Raw genomic sequence first — 13,039 nt, forward strand, 5'->3', positions numbered from 1 at the left:
CCGGGCACCACGGTTGCACTGCTGCAGGCGTGGCAACACCCCGTTTATTACGAACACACGCAGCAGAGTTGGGTCACTCAGCCGCGTGTGTACCCTTATAGGGGCAGGCACCACACTACTACTTTTTCATAACAAACAAACGAAAGGAGGCAAATACAGATACTTCAAAAACATTACACTGCACGCAAAAAAAACACCCCTTTATTTGTTTCCCTCCCAGTCCCACAAGTTTCTACTAAGCCATGGGCTGGGCCCACCAGTTCAGGGGTCCAACACATAGTCACTGAGATGGGAAGGCTTCCCCCTCCTGACCCTTTGGGAATTCCTCCTGCCCGCCTCCCGGATCGGGCCCTCCTCACCTGCATCCCCTCGACCTAGGGGACTCTGCGTATGGGCCAGGCCACCGCCCTCGTCCGGTACCTTGACATTGTCTCTACTCAGGATCGCCTCCGGCCTGGTCTCACCCACCTTCCTGAAAAAGCTGGCATTTCAGGTAAACAGTGTCAGTCCCATCTGATGCAGTCAGCATCTGGCCATGCACCGCCAGCACGTCCATGGAACCAGGCTCACAAGTCAGTGAGAGCTTGCCTTGTGGATGCCGTTTCTTCACTAGCACTTCATTCCCTGGAGTGAGCTGCTGGGGTCGGAGCCCTCTTCTGACATTCTCTCCCTCCGTCCTGAGTCTCCTTTCACACTCCACCTGAGCGTCATTAATCACAGCCAGTTCTCGCTCCCTCACTTCAGCGATTAGACCCCTCGGACACAGCCGAAACATTGCTTCTGCTGGTGCCACACCAGTTGACGCATGAGGGGTGCCTCTATACTCCCTCAGGAACTGGTACAGCGCCTGTTGCAGGCAGTGGCCCTGGCCATGAGTGATGCGGAACACCTTGTTCAGAGTCCTCATGAACCTGGCACGGGGCCAGACTGGTGTAATTTTTCAGTGTTGTATGCCGTACTCTGCAAAACTGTCCCCTTGTGTTAGGCAGAAATCTGGGCAGTTCCCTTAGGGACCACTGCAAAAGGCTTAGGACTACAGGTGTTGGCAGTAAACCCAATCGGTAGCAGTCTGTACCACCCAGATTTACCTGGTAGCTGTGGCTGAGCAGCCAGACTTCTCTCAAGAAGAGTTAGACAGTATATAGAGTATACAAAATACGTACCAAAATACAGTAGCACAAGCAAACACTGACCAGAGCCCATACTCTTCCATCAACTGGGCAAAACTGTCCCCTTGGAATGGCGATCCATTGTCAGAGCACATGGCCTGAGGCAGCCCGTTAGTGGCAAAGATCTTTTCTAGGGCAATGGCCACCTTATCAAATGACACTGATTTGATGAATTCGACCTCAGGGTACCGTGACTACTCATTCACCTCCACCAAGAAGTGAGTGTCCCGTCCTGTGGACCCAAAGTCAACATGGACGTTCTCCCAAGGCCTCGTTCCTTGAGGCATCGTCTCAATGAGGGGCTCTCTCTGTTCTGTGGCAGCTGCCTAGCACCACACACAGCCGTCACAAACTCCTCAACTCGTCTCTCGAGGTCAGATAACCATACTTTCTGGCATAACCTTGCTTTCGTCTTGGCAGTTCCTTGATGGCCCTGGTGCGCCAGCTCAATGACTTGGGGAATCTTGCACATCGGTATCACTATGAGGCCCTGAGCAATAGCCCTGACTCAACAAATGTCAGCTCTTCCTTTACTTTCCACAGCTGTTCCAGCGCCAACCACGCCTCTAGGGTCCTTTTTGCCAGCGTGTCCACCACTGACTTCCACGACCCTTGCTGAAGGGCCATCTTCAGTATTAGGAAGCACTCATCCTCAGCCTCCCCCCTTTCGAGCTCTTGGAGAGGCACTGAGTTTGCGGTTGCCGCATCCACAATTAGCTTCACATGCTCGTCAGCCTCCCCCCCACTGGTGTCTTCACGTCCTTCCACCCTGCCTCTGGGATGCCTAGACAGATAGTCTGCTGCATTGTTACTGCCTGGCCGATACACCAATGAGACCCCATATTCCAGGAGAACCAGCATCCACCTTTCAATCCGGGCTGAAGGTATGGATGATGAGCCAGCCATGATCGGCAGCAGGGGCTTGGGGTCAGTCACCACTGTCACCGGCCATCCCAGCACATACAGTTGAAAATGCTGACACCCCACAAGACTGCCAGTGCCTCCCTCTCAATCTGCGAGTAGCGCTGCTCTGTTTCCGACAGGGCCTTGCTCGTGTAGGCGATCAGTCTGACCTCTCCATTAGCGTCCGTTTGAGTGAGGAGTGCACCCATGCCCAATGGGCTGGCGTCCAGCACAATCTCGGATTTCAAGGACGGATCGAAAAAAGCAAAAGTGTCTTCTGCCGACAGCGCTCCCTTCAAATCTTCAAACGAGGCCTGTTCCAGTTGGCCCCACTGCCACGTTGCCTCTTTCTTGATGAGACTTCTCAGTGGCTCGGACCTGGAGGCTAGGTTCCAGATGAACCAGCCACAGTAGGTGACCATCACCAGGAAGCTTCAGACTTCAGAGGCATTATGTCGGGGCCTTGCCTCCACAATGTCTTTGACCTTTTGGGGGTCGGGTGACACGCCTCCCTCCTTGAATACGAACCCAAAAAACTCACTGTTTCTTTTGAGAAATTCGCATTTTTCCTTGTGCAATGTCAACCCCAATGCCTGCAACCGTCCCAGAGTCCTCACCAGCCGTTCTATATGTTCCATCACCGTCTTTGCAAACACTGATGTTGAGGACACCCTCTAGATCCGCCAGATATTTTGGAACACCTCCGCTGCCGATGACACCCCAACACTCAGGTCCTTGTATCTGTACAGGCCTCAATGCGTGGTAAAGGTGGTAATGTATCTTGAGTCCAGGTGCAACACCACCTGATGGTATTCCTGCCCATAGGTCATGCTTCAAAAAGAAACATGTACCTTGCAGTTCAGCAATGATGTTGTTGATCGTGGGCAACCTTTCTGGCTTTATGGCCTTATTCTGGAGCCTCATGTCCACACAGATCCTCACCGAATCCATTGCTTTGGCTTCCTTGTGATAACTATTGTCAACACCCACAGGATAGGTCCATCCACCTTCTTAATGATGTCCAGCGCCACCAAATTGTGCAGTTCTTTGTCTGCCAGGTCCCGCAGATGGAATGGGACTCTACGGTGCTTGAGCACAATTGGCTGTATGCACAGGTTTGCCGGCCATACGGCTTATTCCTTCAAAGCACTAGCTGTACTTCGCGAGAAGCCCCTGTACATCTTCCACATGCACTGCATAGGCAAAACTCATGATGCCCAATGCCTTTTATGCTGCACAGCTCAGGAGAGTGTTGCTGCTTACGCTCTTCACATAGAATCGAGCTTTGATGGACGACCCTCCATGCTCAACCTTTGCCACAAATGCTGCGGCCAATGGAATGGGCTACTCACCGCCAAAATATATATCCACGCCCTGGGCTTCTGCAATGTGGGTGGTTCCACCATGGCATCCTAGTGCACCCTGGCCATTACGTTGACTGACGCCCCTGTGTCCTCCAGCACCGGTATCGTCAACTCATTGACCTTCATGAGGCACCGTGGCTGCCTTCTGGTGGTGGCACTTAGCGCACTGACGCTGGAGATGAAGCAGATGTTCTCCTTCTCATGCTCCTCTAACTCTTTGTGAGTCACGCCATCTACCCCTTGATCTACTTGGGAGACATTGGGTGGGTGCTGTGGCCTGAAGAAGCCTGTCCTTACCGACCGCTTCTGCACCACAACCGGCAATGATGCCCTGCACATATGGACATAATGGTTGAGTGACCCAGCCTTCATAGGCCTTTCTCTGCACAGGACACTCTGCGGGGCGCAGAAGCCCATACCCACACTCCAAGCAGGACTCGAGGGTTCTGGCTCCTCTGTCTCGCTGGCCACCACTTTGACGTCGGGCCCCTCTTCCTCCTTGACCTCAGCCCACGGTACACACCTCCTCTGTCTTCCCTGGCCGTATTGCTGCATCCATTTTTGACACCCGCACCTCAGACGCCTCATGGCATGGCCTAGTTCCAATATGTGGGGAAGCGTGAGTCCCGGTTCCCCCAGCACCTGCCTTCTCAGCTTTCCAGATGGACAGCCCTGTATGAGCTGGTTCCTGACCATGGTCTGGGGTTCTCCCAGGCACACAACAACAACATGTGGCGCAAAGGTCCATAGAACCTGTCCACAGACTCATCAGCCTTCTGACTAGCACTACACATGGTGAATCGTTCATAGTCTGCGTTGGCCAACGGCATAAAATGCTCACGCAGTGTATTCTTGGCCTCTGTGTACAATGCATCCACTAGTTGTAGGGACTGAAAAACTTTGTTCACTGCTGGTCCTGTTGAATATAGAAGTGTTGCCACTTTGCTATCCTCATCTGTCTCACCCGTGGCCCGAAAGAACATGTCCAGCTGATCTATCCAGAGCCTCCACCTCGGTCCAAGGATTGATGGGGCCACAGAAATATCAAACACAGGCATTGCCATGAGTGCCCCTTGCTGTCTTGGTGCACGCGCACCCACTGGGCCTGCTGGTCCTGTCTCCGCCGACAGTGCTCCTGCACCGTCTTCCTGGTCACCCATGGTGGTGAGCGCACAAGCACTCCACGTGACCACTGGGGCCGCAACTCACACTGGTCCTCTTCCAGGAAGAATGCCCCACTATTTTGAGCGTGCCGATGTTAGCCAACACTCCCCTCTGGGCTAGTTATGGTGATTGCCCCTCTACCAAGTCCACAGTCACAGAGTGCATTTTTCCAGCGCACAGTCCAGAATGTCCAAAAATTGAGCGTGCGAGCACTTGCCACCACTCCACCCTCTGGCTTGCTGTATTGATTGCCCCTCCACCAATATCCAGACAGCCAGGAATATGGAGTAGCCTCCCTAGCCCATAGGCCAGAACCTAAAGAAATTGAGTGGGGTGGGACACAGGGAAATAAAAATACTAGGCCTCTCCTCCTCCTCACCTCACACTCGATGAAAAGAAAGTGTCCAAAACACTCAAAAGATTTTCCATCACCACAATGGTGCCCCTTGCACAAGAGATTCCTAAAATACATGTGGGAGGTGCACAAGCACTCCTAATGGAAGCCGCAACCCTCACCACCACGTGGACAAAATGGCAGCCAACCACATCAACCTTGCCGATGCCACAGCATGAAAATTCAGAGAAAAATGCCCCCAAATATCTCACACCTCAGCCCTGCAGGTCTGCATCAGAACGACCATGCGACCTCGTCGATAATAACAAGCTGCTGATGTGCCCAACCAGCCCCGCAAGCCTGCCCCCGCCTCACCTAGAGCACACAGCACACAATGCTTACTGTCCGGGCTCCACGGTCACAGTGCTGCGGCCGTGGCAATGCCCCGTTTATTCTGAACACACGCAGCAGAGTTGCGTCACTCCGCTGTGTGTGTGCCCTTAAAGGGGCAGGCACCACAATAGTTGTAATCCGCTCTGCCCAGCAGGCAGAAAAAAGGCCTAGCAGCAGTAGTTGAAGTGAGCAGGAACGGTCGGGGGCAGCGTTTCACTACTTTTATTTTTACTTTTAACAGCTACACTACTTTTTGCAACCATTTTCACCATTCCGGAACTGTTCTTTGTGAAGTTAAAGCACATTTCTCCACTTTAAGACCGGATATCAATTACATCTAAAGTGTTTCAACTCATTTGGTTATCAACCAGCATGACTGCAACCCTTGAAGAATGTGTTGCACATTGCTCCCTTCCTTCCCACTCTTTCTGCCGCCGGAGTCACAGTTCCACTACTTTTTGTGTACACATGTACAACTCCGTAGCAGCTAGTTTTCCAGCCCGACTATGCATGTTGCCTGGCATTTCAGTAAACTGATCAGTATGGACTGCACATACTTCTGTGATGTGGGCCCTGGTATAATAACTACTGCGTGCACTTGAATTACCAATTTCTGGGTTTCCAAGGGTGTCAATAAACATTGAAATGAAGTGTCAAAATGACGAGTCTGGTGAAACTCAGTGCATGGTTTAAGAAGCTTTGGATTCAAGGTTCTATCAGAAACAAGCATTTTCAAACTGAGAGGAGGGAGAGCAGTGTTGGAAATTTCAACCAATTGGTGCATTTTTTAATGTGTGGCATGGTCCACAGTGTCTAAAGGTGAAGTACATGGTGAACTGCTGTCCAGAGCTACTAGTAGTACACCTCAGAAACTCTGTAAGAAGCATTTTAGACAGAAATGTGGGCTCTGACATCAGAATCAGAATCATCTTTATTTCGGAAAAAAATTGAATTTTCCATAAAAGCAGGAAAAACAATACAATATATTAAAAGAGAAAGGGCCTCATTACGAGAATGGAGGTAATGAAAAAAGGAAGGCGGAATGGTAATACCAGCCTCGTTAATGGGTTCAGGGCATTACGACCCGACAACCCGCCAATACCGCCACCGCCCGTAACATGCCCCTTCATACCGGCATGCGCGCATACACGCGCCCCTTCATGGAGTAAATACCGGGATGCCGTAATAGGAGGACATCACAACCCACGCGGGCAATTACCGGCATCCTGAAGGCGGTAATTAGAGCCTGCGCGATGGCGGCCATACAGGCATCGCAGACCACCCGTAAACAGGAATCTGCAATCAAGCCAACTGCCAGAGGTGCACACAATCACCACAGGTGGAGTCAATGGAGCCTGGCCCAGTATAAAAGGAGCACACCCACACACCACACCCCTTCCTACACCAAAATGATACCACTAGCTGTTGCAATCATGGGGCTGGAGGACACGCCTATACTGCTATAACTACAGCAACGACAGCAACTACAACAACAACTACTGCAGCAACAACAGGCAGCACAGAGGAAACGCAGGAGGAGAAGGAGGGTGAGACAGGCCCAGCAATTACCACCAGTGCAGCCAGTAGTACCTCGTAGGCAGCCACCAATCCCTCGCATCAGGCCCAGTCCATTCAATTTAACCCCTGAGCAGATCCACACCCTGTACCGGTTGGACCGGGACACCATCACCAACATTGTGGACATGATACACAACAACATCGTCAGCCTCATAGAAATACGCACTGCCATCGCCCTGCTACTAAAGGTGGTGTCTGTGCTCCACTTCCTGGCCACGGGCACCTACCAGCACACAATGGGACAGCTGCATGGCATTTCACAACCACTATTTTCACGCATGCTGAATCAAGTGCTGGATGCCCTCCTGAAGCACGCTAGCACTCACATATCCCTACCATGGACTGCCCAGGAGATAGCCGACACCAAAGTAGGCTTCCATGCACTGGCAGGCATGCCCAATTGTGTTGGTGCCCTGGACTGCACCCATGAAGAATTGGTAGTCCCCCATGCCGTAGAGGCGGTGTTCCGCAATCGCAAGCAATAACACTCCATCAATGTGCACATGGTATGTGACTCCAGCAAGATCATCACACATTGCTGCGCCCGATATCCCGGATCGACACATAATGCCATGGTGCTGCGTAACTCCATGCTACCCTGTCACATGAAGTGACATGCTGGACGACGTGCCTGGCTGCTTGGTGAGTTGCCTGACTGGTCCATGGCAGTGCATCGAGGTAGTGATGTGTTGGAATGCATACTCCACCTGGGTGGGAATGGGGGGGGGAATTATACTCCACCTGGGTGGGAATGAGGGGGAGCATACTCCACCTGGGTGGGAATGGGGGGGGCATACTCCACCTGGGTGGGAATGGGGGGTGGAAGCATACTCCATCTGGGTGGGAATGGGGGGGGAAGCATACTCCACCTGGGTGGGAATGGACGATGAGTGGAGAATGCACGCAGAGCTAAACACTCCTGACCTGAACCTCCCAACCCCAACATAACACATCACTGGCACACATAGGACCAATTACGTATATCAATGACAACATGTTAGACACACTACCTGGCCACCATGGGTGTGTGAAGCAATGCATGACTAAACATGATTGCAACTGTGCCATTGTGGCTAGTGTGACCATGCACAGTGTAGTATACACAGCAAAATTGGGAGGCGAAACATCGTCCTGCAACCACAGTACATCGCATCAGCATGCAAGAATTCACCCTGCATCATCTATACAACGCCATCCAGACTACCACACAATATTTCAGTATAGAATGAACTAAACAATATTCATGCATACGTACAGGGACAAGGGCATGTCGACAGCAAATTGCTGCGTCCATGACTGTGAATCCTGAAGGTGGCAGCTTAGAGTGACTGACATAGATCTATTTGTATTCGCTTGCAGGTGATGGAGGATATCCCTTGAAGCCGTGGCTCCTCACCCCTGTGCGGAACCTGCAGAACAGCCATGAAGAGGAGTACAATCTGGTACATAGCCGTACCTGTGTTGTGATTGAGCAGACCTTTGGCCTGTTGAAGGCGCAGTTCCGCTACCTAAGCAGGTCTGGTGGAGCACTCCTTTATACGCCTGAGAAGGTGGCAAAGATCACCATGGCCTGTGTCATGCTGCACAACATGTGCATCCGGAGAAATGTACCACTGCCACCTGACATTGACATGCATGCAGGGGGTAAGGATGATGAGGATGAAGACGGATGCGAAGCAGCACCCCTGACAGTACGTGATACACAGGATGGCCGTGCAGTACGCCAATCACTGATTGACGAATACTTCTGACCCACACGGACGTTGATAGATATGTGTCAGTGACACATTGTACACTGTGTCCATGTGGACATGCACATAGGGAATGTGGGGAGTTGGGCACTGTGCACCGTTATAAATTAAATGGATACACACGAAATGAACAATGCCCAGGCATTGAATGATTTTTAACACAACGGGTGTATTGATATCAACTGCAGAAAGTGAAACCCCCTCAAACCCTCAGTGAACTCCCGAAATCCCCCAGTGAACTCCCAACACCCTCCAGTGAACTCCCCCTAATTCACCCATACACCGCCGACGCAATCTGACCCACTCCCATTGTTCTCCCCCACTATTTCCTGGATTTCTTGTTGTCCGGGGCAGCATTTCTGAGTGCCTCGCACTCCGTCTTGTTGGACGCACAGGGTTGGAGGGTGCAGAGGAAGCGGGTGTGGTGGATGGGGTGGAAGCCATGGTGATTTGCACAGCTGGTGCGGGTTGTGGCTGTGCAGCAGGATAGAGGTGAGGACCTGCGTGATGGCCCCCAGACTGTCTCGCATCATCAATGAAGAGGCATTGACAGCGGCTGTGTTCGCCGCTATGGCGGCTGTGGTGGCCGATATGGCCTGGGCAATCTCACACCTGGTGTCTTCCCCATCTGCGACATATTGTCAGAGAAGGTCCAACATAGAGTCCTGTCTAGCCTCCACCCTCGCTAGCCGTGCCTCAAGATTTGTGGTGGGAGCAGTAGTGGTCGAGGATGCTGCGACCGGGCCTTCATTGCCAGTGCTGTACTCAGGGAGGCTGCTGAGGTCCGAATCGTGCAGCAAAGGATCCACATTGCTGCAGGTGGTTGAGGGCTGAGTGTGGGGTTGGGGGGTGGACACGGGGCTTGGGGAGTGTGGACATGGCACATGGGTCAGTCCATCCTAGTCCACGAACTCCTCCACTGCAGTATCTATGTTGCTCAGTGGGGCAACGGCTTTGCGTTCCACTGGTGTAGCCAGCTCTGTATCCACGGTGTCAGGCGTTGATGTGGGTCCCTCATGTGCGGCCATGGCCTGGCCACTCGCCCTGGGTTTTGGTATGGGCTGCAAGGCTGCCCCGGAGGTGGATTTGTCGGTGGCCGTTGTCTTCGGCCGGGACGCCGATGCCCTTGTGGATGGTCCCTCACTGGCATCTTCTCTATCGGTGCCTGGGGGGGTAGAAGAGATGCAGGGTATTAGTGATGGTGTTACATGCAAGATGCATCATATGGTGCTGTGGAGTATTTCATTTATCATGCATTCATATCTTACAGGTGTGTCACAAAGGGTCGTATGAAGGGGCCATTTTGGCATTTGCTGCACGGCAGGTGGCATACCGTTAGATTGGGGTTTGTGTGATGTATTACATGGGCACGGTACGTGTGTGTTGGCTATGGGATTGGCACTCAGCATGCATTTCAGTGTGGCAGGGTTTGGGCCTCCATCTGAACAAGCATATGTCTATTGTGTGTTTTGGGACATGCATTGCCTTGCCTAGACTCTCTTCGACATCACTTGTGCTATTTCATGGTTTCCACTACTGGGATCAGCAGGGTCACTCACCTCCATCTCCGGATGCTGCGGCACCCGTCTCCATCTCCGCGAAGCCCTCGATCGACTCCATCTGTATAAATGTGCTGCACGTCTCCTCCCAGCGTGACAGTTTGGCAGGTGAGTGGGGAACACCGCCTGTGGCCATGGCCTCCCTCCTATTGCTGGCCAGGATATTCCGTACCCTGAGGGGGAGGTCATCCCACCTCTTTTTACAGTCTTTCAATGTCCATGGGGTGGTGCTGACTGCCGAGACCTTGCGGGCTACCTCCTCACAGATCTCCTTTTTGCTCTGCTGCACCTCCCTTTTCAGGTTCTGCAGGTAGATCTCCTCTGGATGGGCAGCAAGGGTGTCTGCCAGCATATTCAGTTCATCGTCTGAAAAACACTTTTTGCACAGGCGAGGGGTTGTTTTCCTGGTAGCCTTTGACATGGTGAAGGGATTGGCACTGGTCTCTCCTGAACACAACTGGTGGTTTAGGAGGACTGCAATGGATTGTGTTTTTTAAAGATGGGCGCCAGCGCATTTCCCTTTCCGACGCAATGACGTTACTTCCGGATCCAGTATTACGAGCCCTGTATTAGCATGATGTTATTACCGGGTCGGTATTAAGGGGTACCTCCTAGGCGGAGGCTGTATCGGCGGGTCCCATGATGGCGCAATCGGGGGGTTGGAGGGCCTTTAGCGGCATGCCGGTATGGCCATTACCGGCATGGGGGTTCGCGCGTGCTCGCGCACTCGTAATCACCCGCTATTAGCGGCGTCACAAGAGCACGGACCTGCTAGTTCCTCAATGCCGGTAATGATCCCGTTTTTACCGCGCTCCTCGTAATGAGGCTCAAAGTAAATTAAAAAACAGTTTAGCTTCAAGAGCTCAAATTTATAGCATTAATGCATAAAACAAAAATTTAAATAACAGTGGATTCAACAGTTAGTTCAATGGCAGTTTTTGACCTTATTTTAAAAGCCTAGACCAAAAACCTTTTTGACAGTCCAGCGTACAAGCGGAGAATTACGCATAGTTAAAAATATCTGTGTGGGACTGCACTGCCAGAAGTGCATTCAGCGTGATAAAGGTAAGAAAGAGAAGCTTGCTACGCAACGTTTTGTATTGGGGGCAGAACAACATAACATTCATAATGTCCTCAGCAACATGTTGACCACATGAGCATTTATCATTGCTCGTAGGAGGGATTTTCAATTTCCTGCATGCCAAACCTACATTTGGTAATAGGAAAACGTGAATACAAATTCCTGGTCCAGTCTAAGCATGAATCCTGAAAATTAGGTAGTTCTATAGGTGAGTATATACGTACCATGGGTATCTTTAGAACAAGGTCTTCTCTTAATATATTCAGGTGACCAAAGTAAGGTTCCTTTAACAAAGGCTTCCAATTTTGGCCAATAATTGAAGGATTGGGAAACCAGGAGCCCAGACTAATATTATTGGGTAATATATGGGCTGTGCAGACCATTTGTAAATCAGTTTCCATGGCACACATAATCTGCACTTTCCAGTGACACAAGGCTATCTGAAATTACAAGCAAAATCTCTACATATATACTGATGTCTGGATGTCAAACTTTGTTTTAAAATGATAAATGTTTTTTGATATTTTATTTTAGACTTAATTACCATTTTGTTTATAGAGGAAAGGACAGATGTTAATAGGATGTGGAGATAAAGGTTAGCATAGATTGAGACTCGGTCCAGGCTTTTGTGAGACAATTGAATTTTATTGCGCAATTGCAAGCTTGCATGTGTTAATGATTTGTTTGCATTTTCTTACTTTCCTAGTTACCACTCCAAACACAAAGGAGAAATGAAGCACAGAGGGACTGGCGTACATCCTTACAAGTAAGTGCAATTATCGGTATCACCCATTTACTGCGGACCCGAAAATACGAATATGAAAATGTCGAACCTTTTACTGCACACTGGGTTGAGTTGCCAATGCATGCTCATGATTCAGAAGCCCATCTGCCATTTTCATATGCATGGAGGGCCTGCTTGCAGGACCTGTGAGCACATAGCCAGTCACAACTATTAATTGCTATAGGATAGAGGTGCCTCTCATTCTGCCCTCCCAATCCTTTATGAATTGGAGCCACAGTTTTTAAAGTGGACCAAGAAGCCCCCCCCCACTCCATTCATTTACACCTACTAATTTAAAGCTGGGTTGTGTCATGTTAAAGATGTCTTAGTCAACCCTTCATACTCATGTACAGAACAACGTACCTTGTTTTAAAATGTCTTTCCATTTCTCTGTATGCCTTGTTTTTTTCAGATTAAGTTAGCTGTACAATAATCTTAAAAGTCATTGAAGTCAGATTCCATATTTGTACCCGGCGAGGGGGGGTGTGGTGGCCTCCCTGCCAATGGGGAGGCTCAGAATGCAGGCATTACCATATGGTAATCCCGCTGACCTGAGCCTCCTCACGGCCAGCATCTCCCCTTGCTGGGTAATCAGGTAAATCTTCTCCCACGCCCAAACCCTCCCCTCTCCCCCATCCACAGAATTCCCTTACCACCCTCCCACCTCCACTTACCTTATTCCATTTCGACACACTGGGAACACTTCAATCCCCAGCGCGTCCACTCCCAATCTGCGACAAGCTGTCATGGAAAGAAAGAAGGGACTCTGTGTAGTCCCTTCTCCCTTCCCATTGCAGCCATTTACTTTGTTTACTTTTTTCCTATCTTATTAATGGCCACAGTGGAAAGGGAGAAGGGACTATGTGTAGGCCCTTCTCCCTTCACATGGCGGCCATTTTGTTTGTTTACTTTTTCCCCATTTTTTTTTCAGTGGCTGTCATGGAAAGCGAAAACAGACA

General features: G+C 50.7%; 1 protein-coding gene across 3 annotated transcripts in view; it reads left to right on the plus strand.

The window, feature by feature from the left end:
* Positions 1 to 13,039, plus strand: part of SULF2 (sulfatase 2) — a 747,920-nt gene that overhangs the window by 688,956 nt on the left and 45,925 nt on the right. For all 3 annotated transcript variants that reach the window (XM_069651282.1, XM_069651284.1, XM_069651283.1), the window contains exon 15: positions 12,003 to 12,062. In XM_069651282.1, coding sequence (XP_069507383.1) covers positions 12,003 to 12,062 — 60 coding nt within the window. The remainder of the gene's footprint in view (positions 1 to 12,002; positions 12,063 to 13,039) is intronic.

Source organism: Ambystoma mexicanum, chromosome 3p (genome assembly GCF_040938575.1).
Source record: "Ambystoma mexicanum isolate Mex_15411 chromosome 3p, UKY_AmexF1_1, whole genome shotgun sequence".
Classification (NCBI taxonomy): domain Eukaryota; kingdom Metazoa; phylum Chordata; class Amphibia; order Caudata; family Ambystomatidae; genus Ambystoma; species Ambystoma mexicanum.